General features: G+C 41.2%; 2 protein-coding genes across 2 annotated transcripts in view; one reads left to right on the top strand and one right to left on the bottom strand.

Annotated features, from left to right (window-relative positions):
• Positions 1-469: 469 nt before the first annotated feature.
• LOC122888434 (nuclear receptor subfamily 1 group D member 1-like) lies at positions 470-11,640 on the bottom strand. The gene is made up of 8 exons (XM_044222884.1): positions 10,859-11,640; positions 5,042-5,353; positions 4,850-4,938; positions 4,587-4,731; positions 2,474-3,042; positions 2,185-2,370; positions 1,871-2,081; positions 470-1,769 (listed from the first exon to the last, which is right to left on the bottom strand). Exons 1-8 carry the CDS (start codon positions 10,875-10,877, stop codon positions 1,573-1,575), a joined length of 1,728 nt encoding a protein of 575 aa, XP_044078819.1. The 5' UTR covers positions 10,878-11,640; the 3' UTR covers positions 470-1,572.
• A 181-nt stretch (positions 11,641-11,821) lies between these two features.
• LOC122888405 (retinoic acid receptor gamma-A-like) overlaps positions 11,822-20,734 on the top strand; it is a 48,136-nt gene continuing 39,223 nt past the window's right edge. Inside the window, exons 1-2 of the mRNA XM_044222825.1 lie at positions 11,822-11,873; positions 16,213-16,349. Of these exons, the coding sequence (XP_044078760.1) occupies positions 16,290-16,349 (60 nt within the window). The 5' untranslated portion in view covers positions 11,822-11,873; positions 16,213-16,289. The remainder of the gene's footprint in view (positions 11,874-16,212; positions 16,350-20,734) is intronic.

Genomic DNA, 20,734 nt, shown 5'->3' on the forward strand with positions numbered 1-20,734 from the left:
TGCATGTAAATCACAAACTCTGTGTAAAATGTACAGATGACATGGAGACTTCTGAAGGCCAGAGTTGCTGTTTATGGATAATGTTCCCAAACATTTATACTAATATGTTTTTGCCAGGCCAGTAACATTAACCTACAGAGTCATATTTACATATATCACGGAAATCCATCTCAGCTGATAGTCTCCCGCCAAGTGGCTGCTTGTTGTCTGTGTGTTGGTGGAAAAGAACGTCACCGTGTATTTATTGACATGCAACACTCTTTGAAATTACATTTACTTGTTATCACACACTTAAAAATCAAGTTGTGTTTCTTGTTAGTAATAATGCCCCAAATGGCTCTCAGACCTGAAGCATGATTGGCTGATTGCTTCTGTTGCTAGGCTACGGCTCTACGGTATGCCTCGGCAATACTGACGATAGCATCACATTAAAGAATAAATATGAAAAAAAGATGAGCACAAGGAAAAATGCTATATAACATTATTTAATAATGGTACTCTATGGTGTAACCATAAAACATTTACAAAATATTCACAAGGTGATGCAGTCAGTTGACAATACAGTTATTTCAATTATATATCTTCAAATAAAAAGTTTATACTCAGAGCGCATGGTTCAAATGCAGCTTTCTCTTTGCAGTCTATAGAGAAATCTATTATTTGTGACATCATAGACTAATTCAATACTAGCTTTATTCACATATCCAAGAATCTGCAAAACTAATAAGGGTATGAACCAAGAATAAAGCTTATATACAAAATTTACAATAAAACACCTTAACATATAATCCATCACGGTCACGGTCTTAAATGACCAATAATTTCTCCCTGATTACCGCATACAAGTACAATGCAACTTACTTTCATTTCTTAACAATGTTATACATTTTTTAATCACAATGGGGGGATTTTCATAAAGATTTCCCACATGGTGACATGTTGTGAAAATAGCTTATGTCGTTTCAACAGGGCATACACAAACTGTCCTCCCAACTGTGTATCAGACATTTCTATTGCTATGTTATATATATTGATTTAAGAGGTCTTCTCAATGTATGGAAAGTGCCCTTTACACATTGTAGCATGAATGTACTGTAAGAAATCATTGTTGGTAATGTTTGTACACGTTTCTTTTTCTCTGGGCAAGAGTATGTGCTTCCCTCTTGTTAGCCTTGTTGACAAAGACTAGTTAGGAACATCAGGCTCTTACTTTTTTTTTGGTCTTCAGAACAAGAACTGGCTCTGACAAACTCCAGGAGGCAGAGGTGATGACTTGGTGGCCTGATGTTGACTCAAAGAACCCACGGAAGAACATAGTCTATGTTTTGATAGTTTTAAAAAAAAGTTTTTTTAGCAACCCTGGAAACAACTGGATGAGGAATCAGTTTGAGTTCAGGAGCCTCTGCCTCCTGCTGTGCCTACATCCTTCACTGATATTTTTTCTAAGCTCGCTCTCTCACACAACTGTCCATCATGCATAGGCCAGTGTACTTTGTGTGGCGGGACAGGCTCGCATGGGGAGCAGGGAGGCTCCCCAAAGCAGATACCTCAGTAAGCTTTAGCTCTCTGAACTCAAGGATCTATGCGGAAAGCTAAAAGCTTGTCAGAGTGTTGGTTGTTCAGGGTGCGCAGGTCCGGCAGACGTAGCAGCAATTTTGGGAAGAGGGTGCTGTCATCTGGGCGGCGACTGGTTATGAGAGAGCGTAGAGCTTTTATTAGATTCTCCTGCAGCTGCTCCACTGCTCCCACCTCCACTATACCAGAGCGATCTGGAGAAAGGGAGGAGAAATCGGTTAGACATCGTAGACATGATAAAAAGTGTGTATACAGTATGTGCTTGTGTACATGTATGTATGAGTATGTGTCTTACCAGCAGAAACCAGCACAACAGCCATGAAAAGGGCCATCTCGTCTGGCTCCAGACACAAAGATCCTAGCTTCTCGCTGAATTCAAACATAGCGTCCAGTAGGGAGCCCATGCCGAGAGCCCTCAGTGATGCCAGTGAGTATGTCTGCCCATTGAGGAAGGTCACCGTCCTCTCCTTGGGGTCAAACAGTGAGCAGAACCTCACCATCAGAACCTGTGGACAGAAGCAGACCAGGTTAGCATCAGAAAAGACTCCAAAGGAAAAGAAAGGAAGTAAAGAACAACTCCACCAACAAATTCTATTTAACTGGATGTACCTGGAAAGTGCCGGATTTGAGCAGCATGACCTGGTCATGCTGGCTAAGAGTCTGGAAGCCCGGGATGCTCTTTGCAAACTCCACTACTTCTTTAACAGCAGGGGTGAAGCACTGGGAGAAAGACTCCCACACCTCCTGACTGGAGCGACTAGCCGGAGCCACAGGACATGAATTGAGTGGACATGCCTGCAGAAGAGACAAAAAGAAGAGAGGAAAGGAAGTGTTATGGACTTTTTATTGACATTAAATTGATAGATATTCACATATACAATAAGGGGGAAAGTCTCACCAGCACTTTGGCTCCTCCATTTAGCTTCCAGGGGCAAGGACTTTGGTTCTGGGAATCCCTGGCTGGGAAACTGTTCTGATTGGCTGAGTAGGACTGAGATGACAGGCGGCCACTGATGGGGCACTGATTCTGATTGGAGGAGAAGGTGTACCTGGCGTTGTCGACATTAGTGGAGTTTTCATTGCTGCTGTGGCCAACAGGACAGTTTGTGGGGACATGGTAGCTTGATGTCAGGTTTGCCGGCTCCCCCTGAACTGTGTGCTGAGTCTGGGTTGCTGAGTGTGACAGGGAAGGCTCCTGTGTTGAACTGTTCTGGAAAGACAAAGAGCCAACGTTGCCGGCAGCCATCTTGAGTGGTTTCTCGTCACTGTTCATTAAGTTTCTGCGGTAAGACTGCGATATGGAGCCCACTTCTTCATTAGTCTGGTTCAGCGGACTGCAGGGGGCATCAGGAGGAGGTGACACCTCTATTTCCATGGAAGCTGATTCGTTGAGACTGTTCATGTAACTCTGCATCTCATCCAATAGTCTCTGCTTCTCCCGTTTCGGAATACGCCCAAAACGCACAGCTGAGGACAACAAGAAGAGAGCATCCTCTGTCAGCATTTACTGGCATCAAGCATTGATATCACTGCCAGCTCCTTGCTGGCAGCACTTTGATTAATACATTGAACAGCAGAAACACTCATTTTCACATTCAAACAGTACAGAGAAACAACCACTTCGTGTTCTAATATGGGTTCTACATCTGACATTCAAGATGTAATCCTGAAACCTCTCTACTGTCTCTGTCTGTTCTGTGTCCATCACAGCTGTTCACCACAATATGGACACTTAAGCCTTCATCTCATCTGACCGCTTCATCTTCCTCTCCAGTCTTTACAATACTCCCTTCCCCCTTTTCAATTCCGCACCTCCACTGACAGCCCTATTTATAGCACGCTGTATGCTACACCACCTCCCCCAGTCTCTCTCTCCCTTTCTGTCTTCCAGTCGAGCACTCGCTCTCTCTTTTTCTGTGGAAGTAGGTCACTGGGTCAACAACATGGAACGTGACAACAGAGTGAGCGAGAAGTGGAAAGGTCAAAAAGACAAGGGAGGCAGGTAGGAGAAGTGAAGAGACAAAGGGTTGAAGGTGGAAAAAATTTGATGAAAAATTCATTTGCGAGCAGATATAATGTTGTCAAGTCAAAGACATGACATGAAAATGAATAGTGGCTTTGTGGCTCTATAACATTATCACTGTGGGCTTGGGTAGAACCAACAACAGTACATTTTTCTTTGTAAATGAATTTGTGTGCATATGAAAACATGTAAAATATGGTTATTAATAAGTTTGAAGTCTGATGAATTAGCAGGTGATTTTTCACTCCCGCATTTTGGCTTTTATGGGTCAGCTAAAAATGTTTGCTCCAGAAAAGGCATGATTTATTATCACCTAGTTTAGCCACATCCCGAGAGATCAGAGTCCTGCGGTGAAATAATGCAGTGCAGCAGATTACGTGTAGCATTATTTTATTATATTATATTTTAAGTTCAAGCACTTTAGGTTTTCATGATTAAACAGAAAGAATGACATTATGTCTCAAATGATTATTTGTAAATGTCAGTGTTGAAAAAACCCCCAGATAAGGCTGTACATCTTGGTGAACACATGGGGTAATCAACAACTTTGTGCCCCAATTTCCCAAAATAAACTATATTTGTCACAGTTTCTCCATGACTGATGACTACTGGGACTCTACAGCTCCTCTTGCCATAAATCAGACAGCAGAGCAAGGAGAGAGGAAGACAGAGGGGAACAAAAGACAAAAGGAGGGGAATGGAGAGAGAAAAACAGACAAGAACATGAAGGGAAAATGAAATTATGTGATTAGGAGTGACACCTGCTTAAGCATTCAGTTTTTTGTTTTTGTTAAAACCTACAACAGGTATTAATTTTGACTTTTTAAAAACATATTCTGTGAAGCTTTAACATCTAATTCTCCATGTAACCTTGTATTGATGATCAATAGACTCCGCTCCTCAACACTAAGAAAACAAAATATGAATTTCAGTTGTAGTTGCCATATGTCTAAATATCTTCTTTAAGGACATTAACACTGTCTCTCACCATCTCTGGACATGCCCACGAAGAGACACTTCTTAAAGCGGCAGTGCTGGCACCTGTTTCGGTTCATGCGCATGATGAGACACTTTTCGTTCTTTACACACATCTTGTAGTGGATATTCTGCTGAATGCTGCGTCTGAAGAAACCCTGGAGAAGGCACAAGAAGAATAAAGACTTTGAAGGGCGTCTTTTGTGGCAATGTGTCTGTGCTTGTACCTACTGAAAACATAAGACATGATATAATACTATCTTTGTTCACTCTCACCTTGCAGCCTTCACAGGCGTGCACACCATAATGGAACCCAGATGCGATGTCCCCACACACCTTACACAGAAGCACCATACCTCCGGTCTCTATGAAAGAGGCATACATCCATCATCAGAGAGAGAAATACAATAACAAAGTGCTGGCAGGTAAACATAGAGGAGAACAGGAAGGAAGTGAGCGGGTACTTACTGGTGAACGTGCCAGTGAAACCACAAGATCTTTTGGCCACTGTGGGATGGTTGTAGGTTGCCGATGATACTGACGTTATTTGGGCAACGGGAGCATTGTTTACTTCAGGAAACTGGAAGACCATTCTCGGGGAAGGAGTTCCTCCCCCTTGTTCCCCTCTCTTGCTCAGGGCCCCAATCTCCTGAAAAGAGACACCCTCCGGGGATGAAGGCTGCGAGTGGGAAGAGGGTGACTGGGTCTGGTATCCACTTGAAGGACTGCCAGGACTCGGGCTGGCACTGCCGGACGAGCCAGCGTACAAGATAACACCACCTGGAGGAACAGAGAGGGGCAAAAACTCAGTTCACTGATCTTCATCTGGGTCTGTGTTCACATGCACAATGTGAGTGGGAGTGCAAGTGTTGAGCAATGCTCTACTTTGATTCAGTGAGCTTACTTGGCAGACATTCACAACCACACACAAAACCCTGATCATGTTGGGACAACAGAAATGTCACAGCTAGAGCAACAACAACTCTGACCTGGATATCTGCGTGGAGACTTTTGGTTTCTAATCTGTTAGATAATCAAATAAAAAAATTGTCATTCCATCGTGTGTGTTGCTTTTACTGATTAGTGATACCTTTGGCTTCTTGGAAGCCACCTGGAGAATGTTATGTGAATAAATAATGCTAAATACACAATAACCAGGCAAGATAAACACCTTATCTGTTGGTTGAACCAACACCCACACACAGGTTATTTAGCCATAATAAACATTATGTAGGCCTTCTACAGACGTTACATTTTTTAGATACAATAGCATACTATGTATCATGTTGTAGCAAAAAGTATTTCAGGATATTATACAAACATCACAGCAAATCTATGTGGAATGGGAAACACCATAAAATGCTTATCATAATATGACAGTAAGTCACTATACGTTCACAATGAGCGCCATAGACAGGCTATAAACAGGCCTTTGCTTAGGGATGTCACAGCAAGTCGGAAATGCCCTATTACCCCTCAACACCCACCCACCCGCCCCTCTTGTTTTGCAGACAGTGTTCTTTCCTGCAATATGAAAGACTGCCCCTCACGTGCAGGCTGCCTGCTTGCTCTCAGCATAGAGTCTTTCCTCCTCTTCCATCTCCTGCCCCCTCCTTTCTTCTCTATTCTCCTCCCCTCCTACCTCCTCCTCCTCCCTCCCCACTTTGGCTGTGGGCCGGCAGACCCATCTATCCGCCAGCCACCTGACCGGGAGCTCACATGGACTCTTGACACAGTTCCCGCCCGGCTCACAAGGCTCTTTGCGCAGTCCCGTGTAGACAACAGCAGCAGTACAATAAGTGCTAGGGCAGATCACGTTTGGAATAGAGAGGGCTTTAATGCTGTGACTACAGACGTAGAGGGAGGCAAGCAGAGCATAGCTACCTTAAGTCGCTGCAATCCACAGAGTCACTAGAAACTGTGCAGAGGGCAACAGTCACGTTGTTGCTGGCCACTATTTTGACATATTAAAATAATTTGCTTGAGGGTTTTAGTCAGTTAAAGTGAGCATTTTATTATGCATTTATATCACAGGTGTTTAAGGATGGGAAAATGCAAACCCACCAAAACTCATTTACCTACTATTAAGGCTGACATGATTTCTTAAATGTATAGTGTTGTGGTAATAAAACTAAAAACAGTGATGAGAATCTCTACTAATGCAGAGATTCATGATTTCAAGAATATTATGTATATTTGTATATTTCTGCTCATTTCGGTGGTCCCCTTATGATGATCATTGTCTTCAGTTCAGAGTTGCGCCCCCTTTTAATTTGCCATTAGATCACTGTGTCAGGTGTCTAAATACCTTGGCATAAAAGCCTGCCAACCAAAACATTTCCCATGTGCAGAAATAGCATTTTCATTGAACAACGCAGTTTTGTAAAAATTTATATCAGATGTCTGCCCTACTGTGCCCAACGGGTTACTGCAGTCAAGTTAAGAGATGACTAGTCTAACTGTAGTGGCAGTTTTTATCTCAAATACTAACAATACCCTTGGATTGTCTACACTGTCATACTGCGCACATTTCGTCTCAAGGACCTTGAATCATGTGAGAAAAAGCCTCCCTCGTCTCTTGTGCTTTCTCTCCTTGAGAAAACACGTGCTGCGTTTCTGTTTAGCTTTAAGTGCCTCCTTAATTCCACAGCTCACACGTGTCAACACTGAATGTAAGGTACTCTGGGGGCTTGTGTGTGGTGGCACCTCTGGTATCTGAGCAGACTGTGACTTCACTTCACACACAAACGGGTACATGTGCCTGTATAGTTTTGTGTGTTCGTGTGAGAAAGATAAAGCTTTTTGGACATGTGTATCACCTGCAGAGGACATGGTCACACCCTACTGTCACACAAACTCCACACCCACTTTGTACAGTCACAATCTCCGCCCCCTCTGGTATAAAAACACTCCATATTCTGTGTCCCCCTAACCATTTCCTGGAATCTGGGTTGACTGGGAGCCAGAACGAGCTCTGGGAATATCATCCCTGCAGTACTCAGGCACAGGTTACAACATGTGACCTGTGGATACACATAGAGCCATAAGAACTACAGAATAAACAAACCGCTCCACCGCCCCTCCTTTTGCCAGTCCTCCATGACTTCCCCTCTCGTGTGTTCCCACCCCCTGGGCATGCATGCATGGCAGGCAAACTGTATAGACATCATGCACGTATCATGTCTTGGGGGGGCTCTTAACTCCAATCCAACTAGTCTGTCCACTTTTACAGCTGTGCATGGGCAGTAAACCCCACTCCACGTGAAACAGCTGGCCTCACATCATGTGTCTATTTAGGTAGCACTTTCAAGGAGGATGGTTCTCCGAAGGCAACAGAGGGCAACATTTGCTTAATACCACATGAGCCTCCAATGATCTTTTATTGTTATATAAAGAAACATTAATGATTCCATTGTATGTTGTTCCAGTTTGAACTTGTTTTTAAGGAGTTCTGTAGTTCAAATGTTTCAAGAGTTTTACATGTAAGTAAAACCCATACGTACGTGATAGACTAGAAGAAGCAGGTTATACTCAATCCTTAGATAGAAATACTATCTGTCACCCAAATCAAGCTCAGCTTTTAATGTGAATTAGCTAGTTGTGTGATCATCTGTCAAGCTGACAAACACAAGGAATCTGGTTTCAGGACTGGCATCAGAGCTCAATATGAAGCTTGTTCCAACTAGCATGAATGACACTTGTGACGCATTTATCTACATATTGCAAGTTTTTTACATCTATATAAAAAGGTACCAGCCAATACATTTCTGGCATCTTTTTCATCATTAAAGACCATAAGGCTCGGGCCATAATCATGCTTTTAGGTCACAAGGTCAGCTCTCTGAACACTGGAGGTTACATTAGTGGTGGTCATTGGACAGTCATTTGCAGACAAAGAAGTATACTTAGAATTAGGTTATTCAACTATTAATACACCCACATTCTTCATTGTAATTACAGACTTTAATCTTCAACCAGTGAAGTTGTAGGGAGAGCCAATGGTTGTCTACTTTTGCCAGAAAGTCCTGTAATACACTAAATATGGTTCCTATTGATTAAGGCACTCACTGATGAATCCAGTATGTAGTGATGATTTATTAATGCATTTACCTTCCATTTGACTGCTATAAAACTGATCATATACACAATTTGGAGAAAAGAGACATTGATTAGGGCCTACTCTATGAATCATGTCACATAGCACTCTATGTGAGGTTCATCACACTGATCCACAGCTTCATCTATGATAAATGTAATTGATTTGTGTTTATGTTGTCAATCATAAATTGTGCCAACAAGGCTTATTTTGTGAATACTGCTATTGCATTAAAAGTGTTATTGTTGAGTGTTATTGTTGATTGCTGAAATAAATGGTGGTGTGTGCAAGTAGTCAGAACACGAACTGGTTAGCCACTGGTTAGCCATGTCACCCAAAGCCCAGTTCGACAGGAGCCAAATGTAGGTTAATATCTTATTTCAGACAACAAACAGTGATACTTCACGTTTACTATAGCCCATTGTAATTACTAATTAACATGTCAAACCCGTTATAGTAACCAGGACTAGAGAAACGGCTGCAAAACCCTCTGACCCACTGACCAAGCGGCTATCAGCGAATGAGAAAGAGGAATCCCCGTGCGGGCAGAGCACGAGCAGAGTGCGTGCGGTGGAGACAGGAGCGTCCGAGACGGGCGGGGTGCTTGGGAATCAAGCGCGGCACGTGGACACTGGGGCTGTATACACGTGCTGCAGCTCGAGGCAGGGTAACTGCGTAATCAGGCGCATAGTTCCCAAGATTATCACGACTGTTTCAACCCAGGGTGCACTGTGGCGGAGAGCAGATGAGAAGACAGGACAGTCACAATGGTCACCCGCTGTTCAAGGACGTTATGATGTCTGTCTGTAGGCTTATTTGCTATATTTTTCTATTGGTAGCCTAGTTATGTGATATTAGTGGTGTTGTCGTTCATTATTTCTCTGATAGGGCATCCATCTTAATCCTGAATCGCCGTCGACCTATATGCTATTTTAGCGGTAATATATTGCTATTAACATTTTATCGCTGGTTCAGTCCATATCTGTTCAGTTCTACAACAGGACTGCTGTATCAGAAATCCACACAGACATTAATGCTGCTTGATGCTGATAATATGTTAACGGGAAATGGTTTTAAATGTTTTTTGATGATTTTTTTTTTTTTTTTTTTTTAGCTCATTCGTTATCAGCTCCCGCTACATTTAGATCATGATTCAGGTCCTGGTGGAACTGGATGTTTAGAGAGTATTTTACTGCTCTCATAGTCATGGCCAGTACTTTGGCACCGGTTACTTATTGTGACTCAGTGGGCGTGACTGTTCCTTGACATAGTCTACTCACATGTGTTTTGGAAAAGGCTGCGCTTCAGACAAAGACATTACCGATATAAACAGCCAAGTTAAATGACTCACAACAAAGTAATAAATCACACACTACAACGTCCCGTAAATGCGTCAGTTGTTACTTGTTGGGGGCGATTTTAGGGAACCATAGAAAGTCTGTCTAAGCTAAAGCAAGTAATGCAGAGTGAGTGTGCTTCACCTTGTCCGACAATAACATGAGAGTGAAGACAATAAGATAATAAGATACAAGGCTACTGTGGAAAGATAGCGTGCCCGGTCAGGGGGCGTTATGGGTCGCGCTTCACGTGAGTTTGTTTACGTGCAGAGAATCGGAAGTCCGCAAAGACTGACGAGAGAGGACTTCCCTCCCCGTGCTCAGCTCACTCACTCAAACTCTCAACTGTCTGCAGCCCAGAAGCACTTGGCAGCATGCCATATGTTACACAGCTGAGTTACAGTTAAAAGCTTGCCATATACTCACCCTAAATGATATATCATCCCTGACCGTGTGACTGTGAGCAGTGAGATTCCCAAAAGCTCCACGTTGCTGGTAAATGTACGCTACCTACTATCACGCGAATTAGACACATTTTTAAAATGACATACAGTAGAACAGAATAAGAAAAACCAAAGGCATCGACGCCTTTCTACGCTCGCGTGGCGCTATAATAAGCAGGTTTATGTAGTTATTGACTGATGCAATTATAGTACATAAATAAACTGCTGATAAGTCATCTTCAGTAAATTTGCTATCTAAGAATGACATTTGATATATGGAAGTGCAACGGCATCTGCTCCCATTACGCACCATTGCCTGCTTCTTTTAAATTACTGCAGTTTGGCACTGAAATAATTTCCCCAGTGGATTAAAGCAAAATACATACAGTACAGTATAAAGCGTACTTACCACCAGGACTGTTTTCCATGTTTCCTAGTCGATCGATGTTGTTCGGTTGTTCCGTGCTGTTTTAAGTGTGGCCGTTTAATGCTGGACTGACTGCCTTTGCTTGCCACCGAGGAGTTTCGTTGATATAGGTGAGAGTCAACAACTGCCAAGGCATAGAGAGTGTATCCAAAAGATCAGAACAACAGGAGTGTCCGCAGGGCATTGGGGGTCTTGAGAAAATCCGGTCAGCGAAGAAAAACTAAAAAAAAAAAAAGTTTTTTTTTTTTTATTTCTAAAGAAATTAAAGAGAGATCTCTTGTTGATCCAAAATTACTTCCGAGGTGAGTAGATGCACAGGGCAGCTCGGCTCTCCGTCGGTCAGGCTGTGGTAAGATGTCACTATATGGTGCTTCTCTTAATTACAGAAGTCCCAGAGCATTCAGCTGCTTGCCATGTACAGTCACCATTAAAACATAACCAGAGTGGAAGTAGTTTAAACACTCCCCCCTCATCAATAAGCAACACGCGTCCTAAAATAACCAGCACGTTTTCAGGTGCCTGAGAAATGTGACCAGTTTTTTTTTTCTTCTGCTCTCTTTTTGTGTCCCGTCAACCGCCTGTTTGTTGATGTGGTATCAGGGATGTCTCTCTCCCTCTCTCTCTCTCTTTCTCTGTCACGCTCTCTGAAAACATTTCACCCACCTCCTCTCCTCATGCCCCCACTCTTTTTACTCTTTCTCACTTTTTCATTGGCCGAGAGCCCCGCGTGGAGACGGCACATTGGGCTCGTTCGACTTTGGAATGCTGGTTAAAGCTCTACAGCATGTGCGCATGGCATGTGAGCTCACGCTGCCCCACTGACACACATTTTATGCTAATGAGCCGCCTGGGCTCGGCGATAAGGAAACGAGGAAAGGAGGAAGCGAGAGGTCTCACTCCTGCCTCGTCTCCCGTCTTCTCTTACAGTTTTGTTGGGTGAGGACAGACACGACACGACAGAAACACCGGCTGAAGAACAAGACTTATCCCCGCAAAGGTGATAATTAATAATTAACATCTTGAAACAGAAATGGACTTGTCACCGCAAAGGTGATAAGACGATGACTATACGATTTTAGACACGCTTCTAGAGATGTAGCAGATGTCTTTGAGCTAAACAAAAATGTGTCCCGTCAGGCATACTGTTTTTATTGTCAGGCCTTTTGTTGATTTTTTTTATCCAATAAAGCCCTTTATTAATAGGTCTATCCCATCACACTACATCTGTTTGCTGCTTTAACATGTACTTTTTCCTTTTCATTTACTTTTGATGGAATATAATAGGCAGGCAATAGTGAGTGTAATGTTAATATAATAAGTAAATAGGCTATAGTAAGATTAGTCTATTTTTTATTCCATTTTAAAATGCATCATTTAAGATAGGAAAAGAAAAGATCAGAGAGAGGGAGGTGGGGAGTGATAGGCTACAGGTAAGTAGTAAAAATATATGCAAATAACAAATACATCAGAGTTAGAAAGCTATATACAATACATTATCCTATGCCAGTTTGCATTAATGAAATGTAGGCCTACATGCAAAATCAATAATGCAGTTTTCTATAATTAAGCAGGGAAAGCACGTGGCACCTTTGACACATTCACCTCACATTGTAGTATAATGTTTTGTTTTCTTACTTTCTCTGTCTTATAATGTTGGAAGACTTTTTGTTTGTTCTATTATTATTTTCTCTCTTATTTTCCTCCTCCAAAAAAAAAAAAATGAGGTGAATGTGTCAAAGCCTGTCCACGTGCCTTCCGTGCTCAGGGCAAAAACCGCATGAGCAGAGCGCACGCGCAAAGGCTAACGCCCACATTCTCAAACCGGAAACTGGTGCAGCTTTTGATTAACGAGAGGCTGTCTTTTGCAAACATAGACGATCTTTGCGATGAACGAGCTGGCACGTGGAGAAAGGGCGGTGCTCACCGTGACTCCCACCGCCCCTCCTCCTCCTCCTCTCCCATCACGTTTCCTTTCTCTGTAGAGATTGTGTTTGCTAAAAGCCAAAATAACGCCGGAGATTGGCTGGGACATGGTGAATGTAGGTCGGGAGCTACTTGTGCAAACATGAGCAGCGTAAAATAGCCATAATGTGCCTAAAACCGCGGTGTTCTCTGAAAGCACAAAAAGACCGCCTGTTGCGGGCAGGCACATAGAGGATTAAATTTAGGTCACGTAGCTCACCCTGTGGGGGTTGGGTGGGATGCTTTTCACAAGCTATTATTATAGATTATTATTCTCGATTGGTGAGCTGAATGAAAAACTCCTCACTGCAGCCTTCAACTTCTAGGGAATTAGGCTAAGAGGTCATAGTATGTGTTTGATATAATACTCATCACCTGCTCTGGATTTCAATGTCATCTGCTAGTGATTTCAAGTTTCAGTTTCAATTACGGGAATCTAATGATAGAACATTTTCTTGTCATGGAACTCCAATAAACATTTTTGTTTTTCACATTTTCATCCAACAATTTGTCCAAATTTGGACTCTTTTGTGTACTATACATTATTAGAATCCTCAACATATTTCCTAACCAGCAAAGACGAAAAATGACATGATCCCAGACATCACACAGTCTTTGTCTGCACTGAGCCAACTCTAGTTTGGTAAGATTGGAGAAGATTTTACAGAAACATATGATCAGTTTATATAAATTATGTATCCTTAGAGATTTAACTACCCAACAGTAGGTATATGGTATAGGTATATGAAGTAGTTAAAAGCTCCACCTCAACCAGCTACAACATTACCATTTACATATAAATACATGGATAATAATGATCCAATAATAATAATACTAATACACAGGGGTATACAATATAACAGGGGCCATTCTGCATAATGAAAACTTTTACTTTTGATACTTGAAGTACATGTTGTTGCTAACTCATATACTTCTACTTAACTAACATTTTGAATACAGGGTATTTTCTTGTAATTGAGTATTTTTATATGATGGTACTTTTACTTAACTTTACTTTAGGTAATTCTTCCACAACTGAGGATACTTGGCTTAAACCAGTTTTAAAGACAGATATTAGTTTGTTATACATGCATGCAGTCATTTCCTGTACACTATTTTGGCATCTACTAACAGTGACTCACCAGGCCTGGCAGATTTCTTTACCATACAGAGATGTGATGTACACTCAAAAAGGTAATAATTTCCTGCTTTCTAACCTGTTTAGTTAACTATTTATATCCTTTAAAACACATGTATTAATGGAAGCCGCTGCTTCAAACATTATTTGATAAACTTAAATATTGGACTGTGCAGCAAAAATATATAACTTTAAAACTTTCATTCAGCATAGGACTCATTGAACAGTTAATAGTACGGGAGACTCCGATATCCTTATCCATCTTTTTTAACTAAATAAAATGGTTTGATTAAAAGTACTGTTGGTTCTATTAAACTCTTTTTTACTTTGTATTTTAAAAGTGTTTAAAAACTGCCCTATACTATTTACTACCAGGTAAACTTGGACAATTTTAAAATGATATAAATATGTATGAAATAACATTATTGATAAACATGTATTTGTTTAAATAAAACCCAATCCACAAATTTCACATTTACATCACATTTAGGTGCAATAAATAATTCATAACAGTTCTATTACCCTATTATTAAAATGGTATATGCCACTGATATTATGTGGGGTTTTTTTAGCTCAACTTCCTGTTTGATGCTTGCTCCACCCTTTTCCACAATTTCATATTAACAAAACAATGAGATATTGACACGAGTTTGTATTGAAGGGCTGAATGAAAATAGTTTGTTTAAGCATCTTGTGAGGAAATAAATGCAGTTTTTCTTAAAATGTTGTCCTTATGTAACTCCTTATGTCCTATACCTGAATTCACCTAACATTTTAAAAGTAGAAAAAAATGAATTAATGAATTAATAAATAAATGAATAAATCTAATTTTGCTGCAGACCCCCCCCCCCCCCCGGAAGCCATACAGGGTCCCTGGACCACACAAACATCATATTTAAACCTGAAACAGGCACCCTACAGTAGATGTAATAAGTAATTAAATAGCGCCTCTCTGTGGATTAGACAGATGTGTATATTGTTGTAGTCATTGTACCCAACAAAGAATCAGGTCATCATGAAGAGTCATTTGGCACATGTAGGTGGTGCTGTTAACTTTTTTTGGCGTTGTAGTATATAATGAAAACGTGTCAGAAGAGATAAAGCTGTTTGTTCATGAAAAATAGTAGGGTATAGGTTTTTAAAATAGACAACAATGCCTGGAAAAAAGACATCCACCCCTCTCCACTCCCCTGTCAGAGCTATCTAGCTATAGATATGCTCTATAAAAGCAGGACTGTTTTCCACAAGGTGGCAGTGCTTGTATAGGTAAAGGTACGTGAAGAATTGGGCTTATTTTCAGTGGATTGTGTTGGCTATTCCATCAAGTCCTCACAAGGTTTAAATTCAACAGTATAAACCTCTGCTGTCACACCACTTCAGCATAGATGTGGATGCATGTGTTTATATCAGCAAAGATGCAGGGAGGACTAAATTAGACATATAAGACATTAGCATTGGTGCTCTAATTAAAGTTAGAGGGCCATAAAAATATGAGCACTCAAGCCTCAGTAACTCTGTTTGTAGTATATGCACACACTGTGCTGGGGCCCTGTATTTGAGGGTTGTCAAAACAAACTGTGACTTGTGGAATTCACAAGATTTTCTTAGTCTTATTGCTATGTTGTTATGGCTCCAAGGGACACCTGGGAGAATAAGCACAGCTCTGCCCGGGGCAATCATCCATCACCTTACGACTCCTCCATGACACACTCAACATTGACAGTTACATTATTAGTATATTGACAGTTTTTGAAAGTGTCATATTTTTGTAATATTTATTTAGTGGGAATGTAATGTCAGCAGGACTTTTTTTCTCACTGACTTCACTTTGTTTACCATTATTATTACTATTTTTAACTCTGTAGAGATGCTGCCGTTTTGTACTGTATTGATGGCTACTGGTTCTTTATCTTCTGTATGGAGCTAGCCCTGTTGTTCTGCGTTACTCATATCAATAGCCTCATATTTGAAGGGGCAAACTCTGCTGCTCTCTGCATTTGCACAGTTTTTTTCCACTTCTCATGTGAACTGAAATCAATACAGAGGTTTATCCCCCTCACCTGCCTCTTCAGAGGACAGGCATAAGCAGACAGACTAAAAGAAAATACACAATACAGCAGACAAAAATGGGACAGGAATAAACACAGTGTGACATAATGAATGCCAACATTAATAATATGCATGCCAATTAACTTTGAATAGTGACGTTCAGCCTTCTCTTACTTTCCCTTGTCAGAAACAGCTCCACTGGTCCACTGACTCCCATGTAGTGGCTGAAGAGGTATTGCAGCTTTTTCCACTTTGGCAGTTAGCATGGTGAAGAGAACCATCAGGGATGGGGATTTGTTTCCCCTGTTTCCCCTGCCAGGAGAGGTGAGTTTTAACATAACAAAATGTAACAACAATGTAATGGACAATAAATACAAATGCATATGTCCAAAAAAAAAAAAAGACTAGATGACAACAATTAGGACATAAAAAGTGATTTGATTAGGTTTTCTCAGTAACAGGCATTACCCCGACTGAAGGACATCATTCAGACAGAAACACAGCTGGTAATATGAAAAGTAAAGCAATTTAAAGTTTGGTAGTGAGCCCAGAGGCAGCAGACTTGTAGGAAAAAGTGACTCCATGGGTAAGGCTGGCAATGGCAAATTAGCCATTAAATACCAGTCAGTTTATGTGTATAGATGAGGTTCTGCAGTAGACCTTGTTGCTATGGGCTACAAATATGATATGCTAGGCAGTGTGGGCTTCTCAGGGGTGCATGTAGGGTGGTATCTTCTGGCTTTGAGGGACCCTGAGGCGAGGATGTTGCCTTTTCTTTTTTCTCTTCTGTCTCTCTTCCTCCTCAACAGTAATTGTTTAAGCAGAAACCGTCACATTAAGAAACTAATGGAAATGGTCACACGTAGGTCTCCGTCATCCGCTTGTAATGTATTCAGAAAGGTTTCTGGTCTACACGGTTTGCTGCCACTTAAAACTGTGACATAAATTCATCATTTGAGCTTTACAGCAAGCATGACCAGCTTAGATGGGAACCTTGTATTTCAACCGAGATGGAGGTCACTGGAGTTTCATGCATACAGCGGGCTGCTAATATTAGCTGCTGAAAAGACAAAAGAAGTGGCACTTGTGAGGATTAAAATGTTCTCAAAATGTTAGATGAAGAACAGAGCTCAAAATGTCATCAATAGAATGATTTCTATTGTTATTCATGTACTTGCAAACCAGACAATAATTGGCATAAATCAATAAAACAACTTTTTTCAATTTTGATCTTTTTTTATCTATGTTAGCAGTGAACCACATTTTGATCTTCTGCTACTGATGCAATGCGAGTAACACTTTCCTGCACTGTAGTGATTTGTGCAGAAGGTAGCTCAAGTTCACAAAAGTATTGCACTTCATTGGTGCCTGAGGGGACATTTGATGGGAATGTAGGGAACAGCTGGTCACAATAAAATGGACAAAACAAACACATCAACAATCAGCTATGATATTGTACTGCTGTCATTAGGACACACTAAGTAACTTTCAAACATCACATTCAGTCTCCTGACAAACTAAAACAAAGCAGTTTAGAACAACCTATGTCTGATACTTGCCCCTGTTTACCCTCCAGAGGGCATTTACATTTTCTGACAGGCAGACAGACATCGCAGCACGCAGCCAAGATCTGCTGAGATCTGTTGACAGGCGGCCTCTTGTGAAGAGGTGCCAGGTTATCCCGAGGGGGGACAACTCCATCCCTGCTGTATCCTAGCAATTTAGTGTATTTACTTTTGTTTTAGTAGCGCGAGGAAGGTGGAGATAGAGTGAGGAAAAAGATTGATTGGGGATGAGTTGCTTTTCTCTAATTAAACATTAGAGAAAACTTCTGTCTTCATGTAATTATTGGTGTAATTTTAGTAAATCAGTCCCCAAACGAGTGGTGGTAAGTTACTTATACCTTTGTGACAAATTGTATTCAAAAATCAGTTTTAAACTGGTAACCCATGGCTGTATGTTTTCACAATTTCCTGAGATCACGGTAGTCTCATTGTGTAGTCAGAGCCATGACATCTTTGCAGTATCTTGTTTCTGTAGGTGCCGCCTTTTCTGTATTTAGTTTCGATCTACCACCTCCATGGTTGAGCTAAATTTAGGCAGCTAAAGCTTGGTTTAGGTTTGAAAAGCATTATGGTTCTGATCAATGAAAACAACACTGACTGTTGGTTGTTGAAACATGAATAGTGACAGTGTCAAAGTCACAGTTATTTTGTTATTCAATGCAAAGTTCTTTCAAAACATGGCAGATGCTGGTGAGGACAGTCTCAGCAGGGTGGGCAGGTGATTGTGTTACATGGTTTATAGAGAAGAGAAACTCAGTGGGGGCAAATAATGCACAGGTGACATGTGACAGACTCTATTCCAAAAACACAATGAAAGTAGGGAGAGGCTAGCTGCGTCCCAATTCAGGGGCTGCATCCCCAAAAGCTCACATTTCTAGACCGAATAAGAGATAGTCTGTGTGGGGGGTTATGCAGCAGACCATTTCTAGACTGATTTCTTAACCAGTTGCCAGGTAACTCCATGAAGTCACTGGTCCGGGCCAAGAAATAGTCCGGCACATAACCCCTTGTAAAATGGAGTTATCATGTTTACACGTTTTGTACAGATTAAACAAATGGGATATAAAATATTAATTGGCAAGCCTTTCCTTTAAGTCCCCCTATTAAGCATTTATAAGCAGTATACAAACATTTAATAAATGCTTTATAACACACTATAATGTAGTTGTACACACATTTAAGGAGATTTCTAAGTGTTTATTTATGTACAGTATTTGTCAACATATAACCTCTTGTACAAAGACATAGCTATGTTATTACAACAGTGTTTTACTATATTATCAATTATTATCTGTTTATACAACTATCTCCTCTTATGGGTGTCCACAGGAAAAGTAATAGTTGTGAACAAATACATTCCAATAAACAATGCTTACAACTACATTATAGTGTGTTATAAACCATTTATTATTTGTTTATACACTGATTATACTTGCTAAATAAAGTGTCTAGTGCCTCTTGTATAGTGAGCTTTATAGATGCTGGTAGGCAGATTTTGTTATCTTATTTGGACAGAGCCAGGCTAGCTGTTTTCAGTCTTTGCCTAAGCTAAGCTAACCGGCTGCTGGCTGTAGCTTCATATTTACCATACGTCAAATAGTAAATGTGAAATTACTCTTTTAAAACTGGTATTTACTCTTTGTCAGCCATTTGCAGGCAACGTCTACTGATAATCTGTGTGAGTTGACGAGGAGCATGTCTTTGTGGACTGTCTCATGTGGGGACAAGGTGCAGGTTGATTCTGGCCTTCAGCGCCACCAAAAAAGCCGTTAGGAAGGGCAGCCCCCTGAATTGGGAAAAAGCTTGTGTCTGAGGCTGAAGAGAAGGGAGAGGGAGATGATGGAGGAGCCACCATGACACTTCTCTTGATCTTGTTCTCCTCCTCGTCCAATTACCCTTCTTGATTTCTCCCTCATCTAATGATTTAATTTTTGTAGTGCTGCACCCTCCAATCACCATCTGTCCTACAGGCAGTAACACTTACATACATATCTACTGTAATTAGACAATCATTTCCACATGTGGATCAAACTCCTTCAACCACTCAACCCCTACCTCACCCTCCCATCCGCCCACTGTCTCCTTTTTCCTCCCTCTGTTTTTCTTATTTCCCCGTCTCACACTCTACTACCCTCCGTGTGCCCCTTTTCACTTTTTCTCTCCCCCTCTTTCCCCTCTCTTTCTGATTGAATTACCATAAGTGCAGGTCTTGGCCAAAATATGCCAGCTTGTTCTGATTAAAACTGTCCTTGTTATACCAGAGACTTTCCAAATGGCTGTGAGCAGTTTGTGTGTGTGTTTGGGGGGTTGTGTTAGGAGGAGGACTGTGTGTGTGTGGGGGGAGGGGGGTCACATGCAGTTTGTGTTGAAAAGAAAAATGCTGCCAGACAACATCGTATGGCAAAAGATAAAGAGTGGAAGCCAAAGAACAAGATAGGGACAGAGTGGAAGGAGATGGAGAGGCAGTGTGGTAAAGCAGGAGGGAGCGGCGGGGAACAGAGAGGGAATGAGACAGTAATAGTAGTTGACAGAGTTGGGTTCACAACAGGTTCATGGTGACATCATGGTTGAATTTTGGGGAACATTTATATAGGAAAAACTATTCGCTGTTCATTGGATGCACATGTACACCCCAAACCTCCTGTTTCTTACCCGTCCTCTCTCTTTCTTTCTTCACTTAGCCACAAACACTAATTGTTGCCAACAACGGCAAATATGCAAATTTGCTCTGGCACTTTAAAACATTTTGGTCGCGGCATAGTGAATTTACGCGTGTGGTTTACCCAGATTTCACCTGTTTTTGAATGAAAAAGCTCCTTCATCTCTCAGGTTGTGTGTTAAACTTTATAACCCCAAACTGACAACTGCTACCCAGAGTGTCACCCTCCTTTTCTTCCCCCAGTCCTCGTTTTCTTTCCTCCTTTGCTCCCTCTTTTTTTTGCCTCACTGGTACAGTATGTTCTTTGTGTGCATGTTTAGCTGTTTGAGAGACAGAAAAGACATAAAGGAGCCATGGGACCCAAAAACGTGTTTATGGTGTATGTGTGGGTGTGATTATATTTGTGTCAGCTCTTTTTCTTGCTTGAAGAAAATTAACAGCAGGGAGTTGTGGTGTATTAAAGCTTCTTTGTGTCTTATACATGT

This window comes from Siniperca chuatsi, linkage group LG2 (genome assembly GCF_020085105.1).
Source record: "Siniperca chuatsi isolate FFG_IHB_CAS linkage group LG2, ASM2008510v1, whole genome shotgun sequence".
Taxonomy (NCBI): domain Eukaryota; kingdom Metazoa; phylum Chordata; class Actinopteri; order Centrarchiformes; family Sinipercidae; genus Siniperca; species Siniperca chuatsi.